The sequence below is a fragment of the Rhamphochromis longiceps genome, linkage group LG12, assembly GCF_057381845.1.
Source record: "Rhamphochromis longiceps isolate RC_006_pf linkage group LG12, R_longiceps_female_GT1.1, whole genome shotgun sequence".
Classification (NCBI taxonomy): domain Eukaryota; kingdom Metazoa; phylum Chordata; class Actinopteri; order Cichliformes; family Cichlidae; genus Rhamphochromis; species Rhamphochromis longiceps.
Genome location: NC_140568.1, coordinates 11,758,685 through 11,781,900, shown reverse-complemented (window position 1 = coordinate 11,781,900; position 23,216 = coordinate 11,758,685). Strand labels below are relative to the sequence as shown.

General features: G+C 42.3%; 1 protein-coding gene across 10 annotated transcripts in view; it reads right to left on the bottom strand.

Annotated features, from left to right (window-relative positions):
• arvcfb (ARVCF delta catenin family member b) overlaps positions 1-23,216 on the bottom strand; it is a 261,056-nt gene that overhangs the window by 4,643 nt on the left and 233,197 nt on the right. For 7 of the 10 annotated variants that reach the window (XM_085424757.1, XM_085424758.1, XM_085424752.1 and 4 more), the window contains 8 exons: positions 12,743-12,870; positions 10,294-10,444; positions 8,028-8,220; positions 7,057-7,168; positions 6,586-6,673; positions 4,387-4,440; positions 2,659-2,750; positions 59-171 (listed from right to left, as the gene is read on the bottom strand). In XM_085424757.1, coding sequence (XP_085280883.1) covers positions 70-171; positions 2,659-2,750; positions 4,387-4,440; positions 6,586-6,673; positions 7,057-7,168; positions 8,028-8,220; positions 10,294-10,444; positions 12,743-12,870 — 920 coding nt within the window. In that variant the 3' untranslated portion in view covers positions 59-69. The remainder of the gene's footprint in view (positions 1-58; positions 172-2,658; positions 2,751-4,386; positions 4,441-6,585; positions 6,674-7,056; positions 7,169-8,027; positions 8,221-10,293; positions 10,445-12,742; positions 12,871-23,216) is intronic. The other 3 variants (XM_085424760.1, XM_085424756.1, XM_085424762.1) reach the window with 3 other exon arrangements.

The window sequence follows — 23,216 nt, the reverse complement described above, 5'->3', positions numbered from 1 at the left end:
GCAACATGAAAGGTGCGAGGAGTTTCTCCTGTTTGCGATTTCAATTTTTCAGACCTACCATGCATGCATTTAGACCCAGGAGTCAACAGGCTGGGGCTTAACATCACAAGCGTCCACCAGACTGACTGCAGGCCTGTTACTCCTGATATAGTGTTTCCTATTTGTGTCATTCTGTAGCCAAAGGAGCACGGGTTAAAAAACAAAACACAGTCAAACATAAAAAGAGGTCAATACATTTCACATGTACACTCCTGCTTAAATACACATGCATCCAAGATCAGAGAAGCCGGTGTTAGTTCCCTGCCTTAAGGAAAGCTTGGAAAGAACTTGGGTTGATTACAAAACAGCGAACCAGAACATGCAAAAGAAAGAGGGAAGAGAGCGCGTTTTGGTAGCCAAGTTGCATTCAAAGCGGGCTGAACACCTCTGGGAAGTACAGGCAGCAGACTTAAAAGACAGCTTTGGAGCGATGCTAGCAGGCCTGTACACTCTGAAGACAAACAACTGTTTGCTGTGATTACCGCTGCCTTCTGAGCTGAATAAAGTGTTTGCGCTTTTAAGATGTGACACTATATCTTTAGCTCTAGTTAGCCTAAATATAGTTGTCACTGAAATATACTTCAGAAGCTGCTACACTTATTGTTGTTATTCTGCCTTCTGAATGAATGAGAAGTTTGGCTTTACTTTGTTCACTCAGCTGAAAAGCCTGAAACCCAAACTGTGATCGGTCCTATTATTTGCCCACGGTATGTCCACCACTACTAGCAATAATGGTGTCGTTAGTCAGGACTTGACACCTATATTCTTAAAACTTTGGTTTTAACTCATTTAAATAATGTCAGTGTAGGGAAAAATCTGTTTAAATCAGAGGTGATGGTAGAGCCTGGAGTCCAGCACAACTTTCCTGCTGGAACGCCCAAAACAAGATTATTTTTACACTAGATTGTCATTCTCTTAAGAACTCCAAAACAACTACATTTAATAAATGTTAGAGAAATTTGTTTACATTTTGTGTGTCTGTAAATATTGGCCAATATATTAAGTGACCAAATATCGATCTAAGAGCCCACAAAATAACTTAAAACTGACAGGAAACTTTCAGACAACTTGACATAGTGATTATACGTGTGTGATTATACGTGCTACACTGAACACATCCGAGAATAGGAGGTGGGATAATTTGAAAACTTCAGCCACAGAGAGCAGAGAAACATTGCTTTTCCCCATTACAGTGACGTCCTGAATATGAACATACATTTTAAGAAACATTTTAGTCCTCAGATAAGATAACACAGAATGCAAGGCCCAACTTTAAACCTATATAACAAATAAATAACAAAGAAAAGAATAATAATAAAAAAAATAAAGTTTACTCTGTAAGAAAGAACATGCGCCCATGCTCAATCCAACAAATTTGCCTTACAATAGCTTACAGGTAGTTTATGATAGCTAATGCTAACAGGCGGGTGTTTGGTACTGGCATAACAGGCAGGTCACCAAGTCTGAGGCCATGTTTGTAGTACTGCTTAAAATACCAGTACTGTAAAAATATAGTTTATGATCTCACAATGGACCTAGGTGCCCTTTAACCTCTTTTTTATTAGCAGCCTGTTGCAAACAAACTGTAGGCGGCGTTGCTTCTGTGCTCACATCCTGAGCGATGTGTTGAGATGACCGTCAGAAGGACATCATCTCTCTGTGACATTATAGAGAGCAAAGAGTAGAAGAAGCTGTCTGAAATGAAGCCAGAAACTTTGGCTCACGGGGATTACTTACACGTACACTGCGCTCATTATCTGAATGTCTGGCTATGCTGAATGTGAACATCTACAATTTTAAACAGCAAAGAGAAAATGAGGAGCAGCTAAGTACACATGAAGAAAAGTAGCTACATTGTAATTTTATGCACCTTAAACTATGATACTGTTACCCACTTCACGCAAATATCAAGCTAATATTCTAGTTGGACTTTAGATAAAAACAACAAAACTACATATTTTAATCTGAAAGGTAAATTTAAATCACTTTAACACCAAAATATAATCACGTGCTACTTTTGGAGAAACAAATATGTGAAAATACATCAAACATCTAAGCTGAATCATTCATTTTTGAGCCTCGAGGGCTAATCCCGTCCATATTGTGTTAACGAAGATGAAAAATAAACAGCGTAAAGTACTTGAAAATCATCCTCTGAGGCCACTAGCCCGTGACTCTGCTTTGAGGCTGGATTGCCGATCAGCTTAACACGCTGTTGTGTGATGTGTGTGTATAATCAGCAGACGACCATTCGATAACACGGCGGTCTGTTCATCGCCAAGGCAAGGGTTGTCTCCACAAGGAGCACTTGTTGGCGGTTCTTTTAATCAGTCTCAGATTAATTACTTTACAGACTCCAAATGCTTACACTCAATTAACTGCTAGCTCACAGATCTGAGGCTGTCCACAGCGCTCAGCTGCGGTGGCACTATTAGCAGAGAACGACAACTTCCAGCCTCTTTAAAGAATCGATAGGATTAACAGCCTCTAATGAGGACCACCATTGAAAACAAAAAGAGAGAGAGAGACGAAGAGGACGTGATGATATTTCAATGAGGCATCATTATCTCGTTGTCTATTCCCTGTTCCCCCAGGAGATCAGAAGAGCTCTGTCCATACCTTTAATGGTTCCCGTTCTGTCAGGTCCACCGAACCGTCGCCGGTCTTGTATTTGCAGTCTTTGTCCCTCTGGTCAATGGTAGAGTAACCATCTAATGAGGTCAGAGAACAATTGTCAGATAATTCCTCTGTTTCCCTGATTATCATTGAACTGAGACAAATAGTTTAGAAATGTATTTTAAACTGTGTGAAGAGGCAGCTTTTCTGAGTGCCAGGAAAGAAGAGGAGACTACACGTGCCTCCAAATTCTCAAGCTTCTTTCACACATGAACTTTAGATAATTTAAATTCTACAGTAGTCCTTTCTCACGTGTAAGACACGCTTAAAAGAAAGCACTCCATGTGATTTAGGTGAGGGAGGTGCTGGAGCAACGTGTAGAAGACAGGACACATGACGCCCACCTGCTGGAGGTGAATGCACTGGAATATTAACAGCACGATGTGCACACGACTGCAACCCGACATCACACAGACTAGTGCTAGGGAGCTAGCTAATGCCTGATGTGACTCTGTCAGACATTTGCATTCTCACGTGCACCTCTGCTGGGAAAGTCCTAGAAAAGGTCAGAGCTGCAGTGCACGTGTGAAAGCAGTTTCTGCTCCTATAAACCTGCCAGTACTCGTGTTACTTACCCTCAGTGCGTCTCAAACAAAACACATCAAGCAAGTGAGATATTAAGCGTGTCCTTAGAACAGGCCTTTAAATGTGTTTTATGCATTCTGTAGCCTGGGGCATTTTATTTATCAAGTCTCAGAGTAGAGGATGTCACTTCTAGGGGTAATGCTGTTTTTAAAGTGTCAAGCATTTCGCTTAAACCATCTAACTAAGTTCAGTAAATGCTTGTGATGAGGTAAAAATGTGCATTTGAGTTTTAAATACCATCATTTTTTTATTTTTTTATTTATTGCTTAAAAATGTTTTGTGTAATTTATTTAGATTTTTCGGGGGGTGTCACCCTGATGTGCCGAGGGTTCTGAGTTCTACCTTCTTCAATCAGGAGAAGCACTCCTCCTGATTAAAAGTCAGCACAGAAACCATCATAAATAAGTCTCAAATTCTGCTTTGAGGTAAGAGAATATGTAGTCCTGATTTAAATATCTGCACAACTCCTCTGTCGGTTTGTGAGTTGCCTTATAAGGAACACCAGCATTCAATAACACGGACTCAAAGGCACTTTCTGTTGCTCTCTTATTTCCCAAGGGGTCCCCCACAGTGGAAAGATGAGCATATTTGATATGGCACAGATTTTATGCCGGATGCCCGTCCTGATGCAACCCTCCTATTTGTAAAAAAATAATCTTATTCTCTGACCATCAGCGATCACAAATGAATACAGGAGAGAGCTACAAAATAGTCAAAGTTGCAAATTACATCTTTAAAATCTGCTCTTTAAAGGAAGCACGGTGGAGAATCTATCCTGTGATATTCTAAAAGTATATTCATTAAGTAGTAAGAGAACAACCCAAATCCTTTGGTGTTGAGCTTGTGATACAGGCCCAGCTTTGTACAAACATCTTGTCAAGAGAGGGGTCGTGCATACAGCATCAAAAAGCATCATGTCTGAAGCTCGGTCCAAAGCAATCATACAAAGTTGAGAGGATTTAGTGGGCGAATTTTCAGATTAAAAAAATATCTTTGACGTCAAATCAGAGGATTGGACTCTGGAGTGAGATCACAGGAGAACTAGCTCTTCCTTGGCTAAGGACTATCATGCAGTCTGGCTCTTACCTGGGCCCAGCTCATCCATAGGTATCATATCACCACTGCCACATTTCCTGGTGCCTGAAAAGCATTCATAGGCCATTTGTACAAAAGCAGCACACACACAAACTGAGTCACTGAGCCAATGCTGATGCTGCTTTTCAGGGCGATGGTTCTCGGCCAGTGATTGAATAATGCAAACTGAGAGTGGGCAGACATGAGTGCCGCGATTCATATGAATGTATGGATGCAAAAATAAAGAAAAAAAACTGCTGCTATGCTGCTGACTCCTCTGTCAATGAGATGTTTGTTGTTGGGCCAACATACTTCACAAGTCCCCTTCCCACCCCCTTATATACACTGCTGTTACAGAAAACCTCTATCGCAGCACCTTGCAGATGCAGCCATACACGCTGGCTTAAAGTTGAGGACATTTTCTTTATCCCTGACACCATTACGCCAGTCAAAAACTCAGTCTCTATAAATCCAGCTCTTAACTTTTTAAAATTCTTTATTAATGTTTTTTTGGACCAAGGTTTTTGTTAACAGCAGCAGTATGCTTTCTGAAGTTGTAGTTACCATTTTATGTGCTTTATTTTTTAACCGCTATGGACAAAAGCATTACTGCAACATTTCACACCAAAGCGTCACCATGAGCAGGATGAAAGTAGTAGCAATGTGCAAACACTGCGCTTCAATATAGCCATGAGGCGGGGGAAAAGCATACATGTCCCCAACAAGTAACACACACTGAGTCAGATGCTTGCTCCAGTAATCATTAGCACTTGGTTTGAACCTGCTTTGAGGACTCCAGCGGTAGGGTTACTCTATGTAAATGTCCACCAATAAACATGTTGTGCTAATGCTGTGCTGTAATTTGGGTATGCAGACTTAAATAGTGACAATGTTATAAAAATCCAGTGACCCCCTCCCCCCCCAAAAAAAAAACTAAAACAAAACTAAACCATGTTATTAAGAAGTTACCTGGATAATATTTTCCTTCAGTGTAGTAAACATGGGACTCCTGCTACCAAAAATGACAGCACGTGTGTATTCATCCATGGCAAAAAATAGTCCAGTAGCTCATTTTGTATAACAAAGGACAGAATCTACACTATCCAGCTGATGTTTGTACTTATTGCTTTTTTTTCTTCTTCTTTTTTTGTTTTTAAATTGAACTGATCAACCTTAGTGTATTTTAAAATATTAAGGTCTTCGCATGAAACAGCTTAGTGTGAATATGCACATTTTTTAAAAAGGAGATGGGTTGCAAAGCGGCCTGGAGATTTGCACTAAATATAACCATGTCAAAGCATCCTAATTAGTACTACCTATTATTGGTATCAACGAAGCCGTTAGCTGTTAACCTCCTAGGACCTGGCGTCCACATATGTGGACATCCCATTTTGGGTTGTCTAGACCAAAATCCCTAATTTTGCTCTGCAAGGGCCGGATATCCACTTATGAGGACATCATACTGCCACTGTTCTATCGAAATTTAAAGCGAATGTCCTCATATGTGGATCTTATTTTTCTCAGGAACAAAAATCAGGTAAAAAAAAAATTCACATAACTCTTTGTTTTTACATGGCTCAGGTCCCAATCAGCCCAAATAGCAAAGAGAAATTAAAAAAGCATGCCGTGACAGAGTTCGGGTCTTAGAAGGTTAAAGTCTGGGACTTCTATCTGCTAATCTGCCACGACTACTAACTGAGAGTAAATTCATGGTCAGCATGACAGTGAGCTCACTTTCAGTTTTGGAGTTCTTGGGCACCTTTTATTATCAGTCTGATGGCTTGTTCCCACTGGACGGGTAATTCATCCCATATAATGGGGAGCAAATTAAAACATCTGCAGCTAATGAGACTGTTCCCATTGGATGGGTATAAAACATAACTTGACAAAAGGGTGCGAGGACCTTAAATTAAAAAAACAAAACATATGGAGGTCATATGGAGTAGTTACTGCACACATGAAACACTAAAAAAGGATGTAGCTACTGTCTTTATTTTGATCTTAGATTTTTGAGGATTACACATGTGACAAGAGACCTAACATTATTCATCTCGTTCTTCATGAGGTGAATAGGTGGACTACTTTCTAATGAGCTACACAACAATGTCACTGAAGTGGTCTTCATTTTCCCCCGACCTCGTCCTACCCCCTTTAGTCCTCGAAACAGACACAAACAGCAGCATACACTCTACCACACACGTGCTGACTGACCTTGGTTCTTCTCCATCAGCGGCAGAGTGGTGTCATCGTAGCCCGGCTTGCCGTTCTTGGTTGCTTTAGGAGTGGCCGTCACAGTGAGCTGAGAGAGGAGAGGGAGCAGGAAGCACATCGTAACGTCATAATACAGATCAAACAGTTCCCAGTATGGAAAGATTGAACTTTCTCACCTAATGTGGGGTACGAACTGAACGCATAACAATTCATAACATTTTACGAGATAAGTATCAGAAATTAATTATGTTGTCTCGATGATGTAAGCATGATATTGGTAACAGCTTGATTCAAATTTTAGTCGGTGGAGATTTATTGGAAATTATTTTACAATGTCAGGAACAGAAAACCGAGCCACTCTCAAAACTATTTGAATGAAGCTGCTTACAAAACATTCTTTCAACCTTCTGAGCGAACAATAACAACACTCTGGATTGACATTATTTGTAAAGGACGACTTTGGCTCCATACCTGGAAGTGGCTTTTGTTCCACCCGTCCTTGGCCAACGCGTTCCTCAGCTCCTTATAACTCCACACTGTCTGCAGCACATGGGACGCTGCCTTCGTTTCACGTGCTGATTGGCTGAAGAGGCCCCCCCCATCCAAAAAGGAGGAAATTAGTAGAAGAAGTAACTAGATCAATTAACGTCAGTAACCTCACGTAATCACAAAACTGTAACAGCTGGGCATGCTGGCGAGGCACCGCTGCAATCAATCTCTTCATTCAAAGACTTTTGAGTTCTCCGGGCAGTTTCAGGGTCTAGTTTTTAATTCACAGCCAGATGAATACACATTGCCTTTCATTAGCTACCTCTGAGCCACCAGTATTAATTATATGTGAGTGCGAGGGAGGGTGCTCACTTCAAAGAAAGCTAATCTCATGAGGCTGAGAGGAAACACTAGCTATTTGGTTTGTGAATAAACTATGTATATTCATGCTTGTTAAAGTGACTCTGGATGATCAATACATCACCGCACAAAGACGGGCCTTTGAAAACTGCATTTAAAATGTGGTGCGGCTCTAACACGCCTTTATTTGCAGTGAGTAACAATGTGGTTATATAAGACACCTCTTGAAAATATTAGCCTGAATATCTTAATTTTCGCTACTAGTTGCTGAGTACAACTGAGACACCCACTGTAAGAACGGCCTCCACTTCTGAAAGCCTGTTTATTAATGTGAGGTGGGCAGTGGTGTCTGTAGCCAAGCTCGCGCCGTCACAAGACGCGTTACATTATTCATCCTCCATGAATACTAATATGAAGGCTCATGATGAAATTGCATACAAGGTAATTATGTCTCAGTAGTAAGGCCACACCTCGTGCAGAGCTTATATGGATAACAGCATGCTGCTTCAGTTTGACTCAGTGAAGAAAAGGGGAACGCAGTCATAGAGCAACGTCAATGCAATATTTGTCCGACTGTACTTAAAAAATCTTACCTGGTCCTATTGATGGCGACCAATTTCTCGATGGCCTGGGCCTGGATGAGGGAGCGTGCGTTTTCAGAGCTGTCGGTGACGATCTCGTGAATGGTATTGAGGATGGCCACCACAGTGTCCTCCTCCAGGTTCTTGGCTGGTCGCTGCTGACCGCTGGGCAGGTTGCTCACCAAGTCCCGCATGGCATAACTTCCTATATGGTGAATTAGTGTTTAAGGTTAACCATGTGACAGTGACAGGGAGAATAAGAGTCAAACACAAAGCACTCTGAGAGCACAAACCTCCAGCAGCTCCCTTCCTGGGCAGTATTTCCTTTTTAGGAAGTTTCTAAATTTTAAGGCTTTGTGTCAAATTTCCCAAAATAAATCATTAAGCTGACCTCGGAGACTTTGGTGGATGTAAAGCTAATTTTAATGGATTAATATGACCCCACTCTACAGTGTTACAAAGTTTTATCAGAATTCATTAAAAAAAGTTTGTGAGCTGTTGTGCTTATAGTCAGATGGATGACACGCATGCAAAAACACAACCTCCTTGGCTGAGGTAATTAACATCTTCAAAATGAGTAATAAATTATGTTACATCTTAGCAAGTCAGGTACTACTGAGTCTTGTGAGCCTCGTAAAATTGCATGAATAGAACAGTTTGTCCAAAAGCTTGCATTTAATAACATTTGTGTTATTCGTTTTTAACATTTTTTTTAAAATGTCAGTTCTTCTTTAATGACACTCCAGTAGGGATGGGTACCGGTGTCCGGTGCCATGATGGCACCGGTTCTGACATAAACGGTAGTAACCAGACCGAAAAGCAGCGCACATTTCGGTGCTTTATTTCGCTGCTTTTTTTCCTGAGCTGTGATACACTTTAGATTCTAGCCAATAATTTTACGTTTCCGAGGACAGTAGGCGGGTCCAGGTACGTGCGTTCTTTTAGAGCAGAGCTACAGATTAAAAATGCCCAAGGCGAAGCAGTCAAAAGTCTGGCTGTACTTCACAGCAAAATATGCAAACTCAGCAGCAACAAGTGCTTTAAGCTGATACTGTGATACTGTCAAAGGAGGTAACTCCTCAAATCCGATGAAACACCTGGCGACGCATAGCGTTTTTTTTTAAAAGCCCAGAAATGCGCCGTATGATAGCTTGCTGCGAGACCTCACACCGAGCACATCTACTGTGCGTGGGTTGCCTGTTATCGGACCCGGAGTTAGCAACATCCCCCAAAAACCCGAAGAGTAGAGTCCTGGCCCCTAGCCCTGCCAGTGTAGCAGAAATGATGAGGATGATGATGGCAGCAGCAGCCGTTCTTCTCTGCGTGAGTAGCTTAATGTTGTTCGCGTGTAATTTACGTTGAGTAGGCTAACCACGTTATTACATTAATGCATGTAAGGTGAACTAGCAAACATCATCATAGCTACATGCGGCTGTCTTCTTGTTTGATGGCAGATACTCCCTTCACCCTGGCCAAAAAGGCTAAAATGACCAAAGAAAAAGAGGAAAACAGCTAAACATGAGAGGTTTTTGGACAAAGTTTGTGTTTTTTCCATTGTTTAAGCACTGCTTCCAGCCACGAGTGATACCATATATGCCCCATAGCTGCAGAAAAGGCTAACATTGTTATCTTTTTACAAAAAACCAGCTGAACATGAGAGGTTTTTGGACCAATTTTGTGTTCTCCATTCTTTAAGCACCGGTTTGAGCACCGTTTGAGCACCGGCACCGTTTCAAAAGTACCGATTTGGCACCGGTATCGGATAAAACCTAAACGATACCCATCCCTACACTCTAGTGTCCACTTGTAACACTGACATGTAGGAATCTGAGTAATGAAAATACACAAACTCTCAAGCGCAGCAGCTTCACATTTTCTATGTGCCCGTAAATAAAGTGACACCCTTTCTAATGTGATTCCAGACTTATGAAACAAAGTCTACAATCCTTTCATGTAAAAATGCTTTCCCATCAACTTAAAGTAGCGAGATGAACGGCGTATACGATGAGATGCAATGGATGGACTTTGAAGGCTTATCATAAGGAAACTATATCAACAAAGGGAAAAATTGGAGGTATAGAATCATAACTGCATTCCCACCAACTAGTGGTCAGAACATGCATGTTAGAATTATTTTATGAAAAGACTTGTTAGCCTTTTAAACAATGTGGTTCAAATCGTTCACAGAATAATAGCAAACCTTCATTGGTATTACTGCAGTAGCCATCCAAAATAACATCAACAACAACAACTGTGTGGCTTTGCTAATTGTTTGTACCGATTAGATCCTTGTTGCGGCGGTCAATGGACAGGTTGCGCAGAGCGATGGCCACAGCTCGGACCACCTTGTCAGAGTCAGAGCGCAGCAGCTCCACCAGGATGGGAAGACCTTTCTCCTTCCGCACTGTGGCTCGGATGTAGCTGGACCACTGAAGGGCAAAAGAAGGGCATGCTGTGAGTGCTTTTTATATTCTTTAGAATTTTATATAAGTACTTGAATCAGCCCTAATATCAGTGCACATCCTTTCATTTGAGGCCCCGAGGTAAGTCCCACTGAGGAGCCTAGTGGATCTCTGTGACACCAGCACAGAGGGCGAAGACACTTCTGCAATATTCTCCACCCGTGCATGGCCATGCACACTCAGAAAGTCGTTCTGTAACTACAAGGCAGCTCATCACTGCTCCTTAGGCATAAGTAATTCACAACATCACACAGTGGGGCTCTGAATGGACATGTGATATAATTTGTCTTAATTTAAACATCAGTAGATTTTACTTCTCATTTTTTTGTAACATGAAACACTAAGCTTGACATAAAAGGGTTTCTTCTTCGGAGTGCTGATAACCCAAGAGATGTAATTAAGCAGAGGACAGTCAAAGCTGAGCCACCAGGTGGCAGTAGTAAGCCTTGGAAATAAGGGAAATCTCCCCTGTGGTACTAAGCAGAAGCAAAGAATGAGGAGGATTTCAAGCAGAAGCTCTGATATCCTCAGAGAGCAGGACACTCTTTGTCCAGCTCCCAGATGTGACAGTCTGGTGTGTTAGCAGCTCCACAGGTTACTGTTAGCCTGCTCAGGCGTTCTGATCATGCTTACTAGGGAAAACATCTAACAGGAAAGAGTTTTTCCACCTCCGAATACTCACCTTAGCTAAAAATCACTACATCTGAATTATTAAAAACATTCAATGAGAAACTCAGAGCTGAATCTGATCTAACGAAACAAGGAAAAAAAAGGATCAATCAAGATTTCAGGTGATTTTCCTCACGTCTCTGAGGGCTTTTTGCTGCTGATGAAATCTGAGGACTGAAAGATGTATCTACAGTCTGACACTTGGGTGTTAAGAGAAGAGCTTTTGCGATAATGCTGCCGTGGGCTGAATACAGCCCATCTGCTGGAAAACATAAGTGACCGCTCTTGCCCGAGGTGCTGCGCGTAAACTGGCAGCTGACTACCAGCCATCCCTGTTGATAATTCACTACTTGCCTGCAAGCCAGACAGCAGCTCCACAGATGCTCTAACTGGAATAAATGTGTAGACCTGACTGCACAGCTTCTCATCTAATCCATCATCAGAAGCAAAAACCTACGAGAGATGAGAGTGCTGGATAACAGATACAACACTTATCTAATATTATTCCACCTTGATGGTTATCATTACCCACCCTGTCTTGTGCTACTGTCATGTTGATTTAGAGCTACTTAAATTGTTGGATCCCATTCTAAATGTATCTACACTTAATTTAGCTTCAATCTCCATCACAGAAACAGCCATATACTAACAACACTATTTATAGCATTAGCATTAACATTGCTGTTTTCACCTTTCTTGATCCAAGTGCAACCAGCCAGCAACACATTGTGCATGAGCTACCTAGAGCGAGCTTTAGTTTCCACACACATACTTTGGCCCTCAGAAGGCAGTCAACACATTCTCATCCCAGCGTGTCAACTACTTTGCTTGTGTTGTGGTTAGGGTTCAAAGTTGCCCTCTGTTGAAAAATGGCACTCTGTGTATTTAAACGTGACACCAAGGACTTCACAAGAATCCATACACACCATTCAGGCATAACAGTATGACTAATATCCTGTTGGTTCTCCTTTTGCTGCCAAAACAGCCGTGACCCATCGAGATATGGACTCAACTAAACTCTTGGAGAGTGTCCGGCACCAAGATGTTAGCAACAGATCATTGAAGTCCTGTAAGCTGTGAGGTGGAGGCTCCCATGGCTGCCCGTGACCCTGTTGCTGGTTCCCCACTGTTCCTTCCTTGAACACCCGACAAGTGCTGCAGTTATGGAGATGCTCTGATCGAGTCGTCTAGCCATCATAATTTAACCCTTGTCAAACTTTATAAAACAAAACTGGATAAAATGTTCACTTTCCCCCTGATATATCCCACCTACTAACAGGCGCCATGATGAAGAGTTAATCAGTGTTCTTCACTTCAACTGTCAGCAGTCATAGCCTGACATTGTGTATGACAAGTGGGGAGTAACAGATCCATCTTATTATTACAAGAAACCTGCAGCCATGGCACAGCCGTTATACACCACCAGCATCAACAAAAGAACAGTGTTTGTCTCCCAGGGAGGGAGAGCAGACTTGGTCTTTTTGCTACCATTGCAGGACATGTACAAGGTTAAAGATGAGGACAGAAGCAGTAAAAATATAAATGAGGAAGAAAAAAAGCCAACGGGATACGGTAACACCCCAACCCAGTACTCACAGTCCACTGTCCAGCGCTGAGGTTTTGCAGAGCCCCAGCAGCTGCCTCTAGGGTGTTATAGTTCTGGCTCTCCGTCAGCAGAGAGAGGTAGAGCCTCACCACCTCTGGCTGATACAGCAGCTCAAAGCCTGCAGGGAAATACAGAGAAACAAACACACTGGTTAGAATCGGTAGCCAGAAAGATAGGCTAGTTAGGCTGTGTGAAGGTGCTGAGGTCTAACTCTGTCCGTAAGAAATGTACTTTGGCGCAGCAAAACAGGAAAAGACGCTTGGGTTTGCCATAATGCACAACACCTCTGGTGAGAGCACACAACCTTGACACAAAATGACACAAAATTTGGACCGCAGTTCTTTCTGCAAACTTTCGAAAATGTTCCTGAGGACAAAACTATGCAAAACCGTGTTAGGAGCTGAAACCCACTGTGTCTATGTGGTTTTAAACAGCCTACAACTCCTTTATGAAGAAAAGCTGGAGCAGCGCCTAGTAAATTTCCACTTAGCAATACTAAAGCATTACCATTGAAAACACTTCAGAATTATAAATGAGGAGAACAGAAGAAGGAGAGGTTATTGATCCGACAGCCCTCACCAAACCCAGGGTATTTGAGAGGGAGGTTTATCTCGCTAACACATAAGACATTCCAGCACAGTCGATCATTAGGCCTCCCTCTGATGGAAATGTAATTATATTATCAGCTATTAGACAGAGCAGGCACAGGGAGAGGCCGAGGTGTCGGATCGCATCAAATCAAATGTATTCATCCAAGGTTTTTCTTATTTCGCACTAACAAATGACTTACAGGGGACCAAAATGACACTTTTCTGATTCAGCGGGTGAATAGACACACTGATCTGCTCATCTTACTGGAGGGGGCAGGTCACATAGAGAGGGAACACACCCAACAGATTTTGATGACTTGACCGAAACACTTCTTTCCAGTTTTGAAGAACCAGCTATATTCTGCAAAGGAAGCACTCCACCTCATCTAATCTAAACAAAGCTAGAACTAATGCGACAGTGTTTCAATACAGGGGGCGCAAACAGCTTTTACCCACGCAGGCTTTAACAGACTTCTGCAGCCCAGATCACAAGCTAACTGAAGCTTTAAAATCAGCTTTTACAGAAACACAGCTTCCTTCCTATCCTCAACAGGAGTGCACATACAATTTTAAATCCTTCTTCTATCCCTCAGGTCCAAATGAAAGGATATATAACCCGCTGCTTCTTCCCATGTGCTCTGAGGCCAGTAATTCCAAGGTTCGATCTGAAAAGCTCCGTATTATAGGAGCTGGGATGCACAGTAACCCCGTTTGATTAATGCGCGCAGGTTCACGAGGCTCTTGGTACATTCTTGAAATGTAGAAAAAGATTTCTTTCCTTTTCTAATGTGACTTGGGCCCACACATAAAAAATCAGCAGTCAAAACCCATAAAAAGGCATCTTACGGTAATGTACCCTCTTTTTATTGACTCACTTTTTTAGTAGGAGACTAAAAATAGAGGAGAGTATCATTTTTGTGCTCAAGAAGTACAAGATAAACACATAAACTGACATTTGTGCTTCTAAATCCACATCTCACACTCATAATTTGCAGAGAGCGGAAGCCAGAGTGCTCTGACTGCCAGATTTCAAACACAGCAACATAGTAGTTAACACTCAAAAAGCGGGGTTTTCTTCCCCGAGACGCTTCCCCGTGAGATCACTCGACCAGAGGGCGTGTGGGAGGAACTGCCAGACTGGGAGATCGCTACTGGAGGTGCTGCTCCAGAAGTTACTTTCAAAAATGAAGCAGAGTGAGGAGCAGACTACCCCCCGAGTTGTAATCACGCGCTAAAACATGAATCACTTTTTTTTCTCAGGGGCTACGCAAGAAAGGGGGTGGGTGGGGATTACAAACCAGACACTCAGCAACATTCTTCACGCGCCTCATATTTCTGGGCCTACTGGGTGCACACTCAGCAAACTGGAACCTATGAAGCAGGCAGTCTTGTTGACAGACATTTCATCTCCAAAGCAGATTCTCTTTACACAAAATGTCAGCCACGTTAAACCTTTGGAAGCTTTTTCTGCACTCCAAAACTGTGCATACTATGGCTCTTTCTTTTCCTGTAACATAATCTGCAAATCCACACTCCCTCCATCTTGAAATTCTTGGGGTTTTGGTCTGGCACCCAAGCGAAGAGACTTATGAAATTGGAGTTTTACAAATGAAAGATGTGCACAGTTCAACAAAGGAGATGAAAATGGAGGGAGAAATTCACTAAGCGTTTAAACTAAATCCTTTAGCCTTAGTGGAATTTTCTCACTGTTGAGATGTTAAGTATCTCTGCCAGGCCCTTTTACTCAGCAGTTTTTAGATAGGGCTTAATGTCAGCACCAAGTCCCCGAGGTCTTTACTAATTAGTGCAAGCCAGGTCAAGTTCTGTTGGCAACTGTACACTGAAGTGTTGTTGTCGTCAGTCATCTCCTGCTTGCCTTTTGGCCCGCTGTTGTCAGTTTGTTAGGCAGAATTACAGTTTGGACACGGAGATGAGCTGTCAGTGTGACGTGACCTTGGCTCAGGGCAACCCACAGCCCTATAGTCTGTGATAGACTGCAAACACGGTGAGATTACTTGAATATGATGGATTCAATCCTGAGGTGTAGCATGGAGAGCATGCAAATCGACTTCTGAGTTTCCCCATTTTTCAACTATATAGCTAACTAAAGTTAAGCACTAGTACTTTATACTTCTCTTGCTAGTACAGAGAAGTATCAAAACCTTTTAGCAAAGCAGATTAAATACAAGATCATGTAAATACAAGCCAAAGTCCGGTATTTAAATGTTAACCATATGCTAGCACAATGTACTTTAATCTGCAATAATCTCCAAAAATGTGTGTGTTGATCTTTTTTGGCAAACTGATAATGGAACGAAAAAGTTCCTCTAAGCTGTAATTTTAGTTTTTGCTTCTTTCTGTTTGTTTTTCTTTATTGTTGTTTTTACAGCCTACAATTTTACTGCAATTTCACAACACTCATCGGTGCGGTTTCCAATAGTAGCACACGTCTGTTTGTAGCAGGCTGCAGCGAGTAGATCCCCGTAGACTGCCCTGTTAATATACCTCACTTCAGTGTGCTTACAGCCTAGTACCAACAATGCTTTTGGTAGCCATAGCCATTTTACCCCTTCATAACAAATGTAACTAAACTTAGCAGCATCTACCAGGCCTCACTAATTAGTTCCTTAACTGGACCTCTTAGCACCCTGCATGATATTGTTGCCTTCTGGAGTACCTGACAAATAGCGCAAGGTGTGAGGTGCAGCTTTCAAGTCAATGATGAGACCAGAGGGTGAAAGAAAATATTTACTTTGCACAGGGATGGAAGTGAATGTAGGTCAACATTTGGACTAACATTTGACATCTTACTAGTCGTAATTTTATCTGTTATACCAGGGGTATCAAACATAAGACCCAGGGGCCTGAATCAGCCCAGTAAAGACTAAACTGATACAAAACTGATACATATTGTTGAAATTACAATATGTTGTTGCTACATAAAGATATCTCAGGGATTAAATGTGTAGTTAAACTTCTTTTCACTGACAGAAAAGAGAGTTTCACTGGTCCAGCCCACTTAAGATAAAATGAGTTTGACTTCCCTGCTTTACACCACACAAAAGACTCCCGCTGAGCTCTGCTCTGAAGTCAGTGCGTGCAAACACACAAACACTGTCACACACAAACACAGAACGGCACAGTCAGTAACAAGCTCGTCCCTAAATGAGGTGAGAGGGGAGGAGAGGCGAGTTACTTTTCCAAGTAGATGACAATGGCGACAACTCCTCCAATCGAGGTGGAGCTCAATTATCAGTGGAGAGAGGGGGCTCTGTGGGGCCGCGGTGCATGAAAACTGGGTTAGAAATGAAGTTAAGTTGAAGTGATTGAGTGACGCTCGGTGCAGAGCTATAGCATTAATTCAGTTCAAGTGCTCACACTATTACCTTCGCAGGCTGTGACAGGCCGGTAAATGATAATGGATTAACTGATGAGCAAGGTAGCAACGCACACACGAATCCACACGCAGCACATGTATGTGAGCATAATGAAGGCGCTTCTCTCCGATTCACACACTCATCGACTCGGTTCTCCAGAGCAATTTGCCTTGCTCTCAGACAGTTTGCTGCATTCAGGCAGAACTCGATACATACCTCTTCAAACAGCTCCATACACGCACACAAACACATCAAGCCCTTGTGATGAAAGCGATGTTCATCGACCAACCCCGACTAGATCAAGAACACTGTCTCCTTCTGCATCCTGTAAGCACTCCATTTATTCACTGCTCCATTTCCAATACACTAGGAGCACGCAACACTTCCATCTGAACAGGAAGGACATGATGCCCCATCACTTTTTACAACTCATAGGAGAGAGGCAGGCAGAAAAATAGAAAACAGCAAGAAAAAAGAAAGCATCTCTTATAACATACTGAAGTAATTTTCACATAACAGCTTTTTCCTGTTACTCTCATTGTAAAACAGCTCCGATTGAGCATCAGAGAAACATGAGGACGTGGAAGACAAAGTAAAAAAGTCCGGAGAAATAGCTCATAATGCTAGACTGACCACAGGATGACCTTCTCTTCCCGGATACATAAATCAGACCACCGCAGTGGGAAGCCTCAAGTCGTCGAGTCTCCACTCTTACACTCTTTAACCCTGCCAGTCCTCTTTATATTTATACCTCCTTATATAAGTACAAGCAGGCACATGGGAGAGTGCTACAGTGCTAATGAAGACTTCCGCAGGGCAGAGCCATAGCACGGCGACAGCTAAAACAGCACATCATTAAAAGTGGTACGCCACCAACATAATAATGGTCACGACTCTCTCGAGTTCATTAAAAACTAAAAGGTAAACGGTGGAGCCGTGTAAACAAAACAAGGAAATTGGCAGGCTATGCAGAGGCAATTCCAGTCGTACAGCGTTTGAAAATTTTGCTTTGTTGTTATTGTTGTTGCTTGGAGGAGCACCAGATGGATGGAGTTTACACACTGTGTCAGTTTTTCAAAACATGATTGATAGTAAGAATTAGACCGGCCGGAATTTATGCAATTTATCCGTCAATTAGAGGAGGCCTGCTTTAACCTCCTAGGACCTGGTGTCCACATATGTGGACATCACATTTTGGGTTATTTAGACCAAAATACTCAATTTTGCTCTACAAGGGCCTGATATCCTTTTACGAGGACATTATACTGCTACTGTTCTATTTAAATTTTAAATGAATATCCTCATATGTGGCTCTCATTTTTCTTAGAAACAGAAATAAGGTAAAAAAAAAAAAATCTGGTTATTCTTTGTTTTTACATTCATCGGGTCCCAATCAGCCCAAATATCAAAGAGAAATTAAAAATGCATGGCGTGGAAGAGTTCTTAGGAGGTTAAAGGTGGTCAGTGGGCCCATGTTTCTGATCACACAGAGAAGCTGCTGTAGCAAAAATTTGATGGTCGTCACCTCCTTCCCCAATCTTCATCATATTACTGCAGGAGATCTGCTCGACTAAGATCAGACCTTTGATAGAGAGGTGTTGCTTGATGCTGCACAAGGTAGCAAAGTAACCATGCTGACATCTATCCAGTCCAAAGTAGGAGGAGCAACAATTAAGGTGTCTTAAATTGCTGGGCTCAACTGCGATGTCCTACAAACTAGAAATAATTACTACTTGGTAGGAATGGATGGCAGTATCTGTGGGGACTAATACAGTAGATGCTTCCTTTCCAGTGAAGGTGAAATATTACATGGACATGTAGTGAATGTTAGAGAAGTGGAAATCCCATTTGTATGCTCAAGATGCATCTTAATGTCAGGTGTGAATGTAATTAGGCACCAATATGAGATGCATGTAAATGCAGCGTATAAATCGCACAAAAGTACATGCAATCGACTGTTGTGGCAAACCACAGTGAAAATCAGCTCCTCCACGTAGGTCACACTGAAAACAAACACTCTTTTGCAAAATCAATTTGACCCATGTCAGCTGGTTCAAAATACACTAGTGTACTCATCCTATGCCAGAGGGAAAACATGTGATGTAGGATCACATTCCCTCCCAGCAGACCTGAAGCAGAGAGGGGCCAAAACAGAGCACGCTGATGGTCTGCCACGGCAGTTCACCCTCCAGTCACCCCTTCAGACTGACAGGGTCCAGGAGTCAAAGCATCATTTTCTCTTCTCATAGCCAGTTGGCTCCCGCTGCAGATTGGCATCTCTGCGGGCAGCCCCAGGGCAGCACACATTAGCATACCCACATGGTGGTTGGCCTTAGTTTGTTGGATGATGACAAAGAAAGCAGAAGGTGGCAACTGGCCCATCTTTTAGACAGCTACCCATCAGTTTTGGAGCAAAAAGATATACTGGCATGATGATGTGGATAAAGAGAAGGGGAGGGGGAGCTGGTGAAAGAGTGGACCACAGGAGAAAACATATAGCTAAAGGCACAAGGCAAATGTGTAGACCTCTTTGTCACTCCCTTCCTCTGGCTGCAGTGTGCCATTTCACTGCAGGGGGTTCTGTTCCACCAAGACCAAGAGTTGGGTCCATGAAAGCTTGTTTCCTACCATTTAGCACAAAAGCACTCTTTGCAGCAAGCTGTTTCTGCAGTGACAAGAGAGTATCCGGTCTTCCTGGTGCTGACAGGCCAGCAGAGTCCTGCTGCGGGCTTTTTGTCCAAAGAGGACACATCATCACCGGTACCGAAAACCTGCAGATGAACTGACACCAACTGTCCAGAATGTCCAAGTACTCTTTTAACGAAGGCCAGCAGAAACGCTCCATATCTCTGGTTTCAGCCACTGAACTTTGGACACAGACACAAAGCCGATAGACTTCTCACTACTGAGCCACAGTTGTATTAGGTTTTCTATGGCTTACTCAAGAATGTGCCTCGCAGCTATCTGGCCTCTCAGTGGATCGACAGCGGTAATGCAATGGCTGTTTGTTTCCAATGTCCCTCCTGCTAATGCAATAGTGTTTTAAGCCCTCAGGTGGAGGTGTTAGTTTATATTAGAGTTTCTGTCGGTTGGAGATGTTATTTCCCTTTAGATGAAAAACATATTGGTGAAACTTGTCACTTTCCAAGTTGCGCAGAGTATGAATCAGTCTTTCATAACAAGTTCCTGTTGAACAAATGGCTTTCAAAATTAGTATCGAACAATGTTTAGACACAGTTGTCAGAGACTACACAGAAACATGAGGTAGTTAGAGATACAACTAGGTTTGGATACTTGACGCCTTGTAAAAGTTTAAAGTTATGTACCTAGGTGCTTTTATTTGGAAATAATAACACAATGGGCTACATTACATTTTCTATTAATTATGACAAATGTGAATACATGGCTGTAACAAACCATTTCAAAGTCCAGAATTGAATGTAGGCTCTAATAGTAATATCAAAAGAATTGGGGTCTATATTAGAACTTTTCTGTAATTAGTGCCACATTACTGCTTAAACATTGAATCATTGTGTCATGTTCACATTAATGTTAGAAACTACAACAATGACCGCGCTGCAGACACATATAGCTCATGTCAAACTCCATTCTTAATATCTTAAATAGGGTTAATTAATGTGGTAGTCTTGCACAGAAGCCATACAAGTTTTATTTAGATGACTGATGTTTCAATTAAGTTCTTAAATTAGCCTTGTTTTTAGAAAAAAATTGATTGCGTTTTGAAAGCAGGTAATTTGTTAGTTTGGCACTGCTTTTTATGTTTTGGGTTTAAATTAGAGAACAGTAAGACTGCAGGGATATTTAATAGAGACGTACAGTAATACCTAGGGTTGGATGCAGAATCATATGACAGAAACTGACAATTCAGAGCAGTTACATTTCTTTCAAGGTTTTCTCATGTAAATAAATATGAGAACTGACTATTGTACTGTAACTGTACAGTATATACAAGACAGAAAATAATGAAAAAGCAGAATGGGTTCCCTTGAAACATGTCAGAGTTTGTCACTGCTGCTTTCAATTCCCAGCTAATGTTAACACATTTTTGGTGCCTGTCGTGCCGGTCAGCTCCGTCGCCCATAAAGATCTGCTGTGGAGTATGACAAGCCACCAGCTGCATCCCGCAGATGCATGTGTTGACTGTGCCATTACATTGGCTACAAATGGGGAAAAAATTGATACAGAGAAGTGTGCTGTTGAGCACGTTTGTTTTCTATCCCTGCGTCTCCTTCCTGTTTCTCTGCTTGCTTTCTTCCACCCTCTTTCAGTCTCCTCTCACCACCTGTCAAATCTGCGCCACAGACACAAAACGTAGCACACGAGCCAAAACTGCTTTAAGCTACTGATGCAGACAATATGTAGAAATGAAAAAGTACACGAAGATGGTACGAAAGTTGCCATGGAAACCACCTCTCCATCGCCACTAACAAATCGGCTCATTCAAGGTTCACTGGAGACAGTTGGGCCAGAAACGGCAAAACAAAAATGAACATGCTGCATTTCAGTGCGCATGGAGCATAACGCAGCATTTAGGCGATGCATAATATTCTGAGGTAATGTGCTCAAGGCAGGAATTAGAAAGCCAAACTGGACACCATAGCTTGGAGTAGTTTGTAAATCGGGATCCTTCTCATACTTACCTAATTCCCATAATTCTACTGTATAGCTCTGTGTCACTACTGTATAGCTCTGTGTAAATAATCATTCTGTACATTCGATAATCTTTAATCCTACAACTGTTTACAACTTGCATAGTTCCCATTTCTGTATAGCTGTATATCCCAGATTCTGTAAAGTTATTTATTTCATATTCTGTATAGTTTTTCATATTTATATCCTGTTCATATCCTGTACATAGCTTGTACTCACTACAGCCTGTACATACTTATAGTTATAGAATATTCACAACATACTTCATACCGTGTACATTATAACATACCATAATAGACCCATTTCTGTAATATACTCACATATCTATATTATTGCTAATATATATTGTTATATATCTATATCACTAAAGCACTTCTGGATGGATGCAAACTGCATTTCGTTGCCCTGTACCTGTGCATGTGCAATGACAATAAAGTTGAATTCTATTCTATTCTAATTCCACAGCCACTGGCTAAAAATGCAAAAAAAAATGTAATTAGTGGCTAAGCCCTGCACGCGCCTCGTGTAAGTTTATGTTTTGCAAAAATAGCGTCAGATGATCAAGTGTTTCAGAGTGGAGGGGCGTGTGTGTGTGCGCGTGTATTTCTGAGATTGGAGTGCGTATCAGCATCACCTTGAGTGCCTGCTTTCTTTACACAGTCAAGTCACGTCCTCACCCAGACACAAACGAAACCAAAAACTCAAGCAAGAGGCTGCCAGAGAGGAAGAGATGGAGGGAAAGAAATTGGTGAAGAGAGGAAGAAATAAAGGTAAAGAGAGCGAGGAGTCCAGGTCCCACAGAGAAAACGTGTGTGTATGTGTTTGCGTGCGAACGGCAACATTTCCCATTTCTTATTTGGCAGTTTAAGTTGCTCACCTGCGCCTGAAAGTCTGAAATATAAGCTTAAGTTGTCAGGGCGATGTCATGCTTTCACCGCAAATTCCACCTTACAGTCAATTCCCGACGCACTACACCACTCTACATCTGACAGATATTTCACAAGGAAATTGCGTAGCAACAGAAGCTCAGGAGAAGCGAGGAGAGAAGGAAGAAAGGGGAAGAAGGGGAGAACAGTGGGAATGTGCAGAAGAGAGACTAAGTGGGGATTGGGCGGGTAGGAAAGGGAGCAAGGAGGAAAGAAAACAGATGCTTGGAGAAGGGAGAGGAATGGGGAAAAAGGCACAACAAAGCAGGTGAACAGGGACTGAGGAGGGAAGGAGTAATATAGTGGGTGAGGTAGAGGAAAGGACAAACGTATAAGGAGCAAAGAGGAGAAGGTTGGATCAAGCAAAAAATCGTGACTGAGTGGAGCTGAGCTATGAATGTTGCATGGTGAATGGGACAGCTGTCTGGAAAATAGTCCACAGAGATGCATGGATCGTTTCAGGGCATCAAGATGAGAAGGGGGGGGGGGGGGGGGGGGGGGGCATTTACAATCTACAATAAGAAAAATTGATGCACTGCAGCAATAGCTAAATGATGTGCTCTGCAGTTTGGGGTGGGGGTTTGGAGTTTGGGTGTCCAGCCTTCGGGAATAAGCCTAGATAATCCTGTCGACTGCTGGTGTGTGTGTGTGTGTGTGTGTGTGTGTGTGTGTGTGTTTGAGAAGAGTGTGGGGGGGTTAATAGAGATATGGCAGTGACTGGAACGAGGACTGAAGATAGAGGCCGAGAACTAAAGAAGATGGACTAAGGGGGGTGTGTGTGTGTGTGTGTGTGTGTGTGTGTGTGTGTGTGTGTGGGCTGTGAGGGCCTGAGCCCGCAGTCCAGATGAAGGAACGTAATAAGGCTTAAACACACACACACACACACACACACACACACAC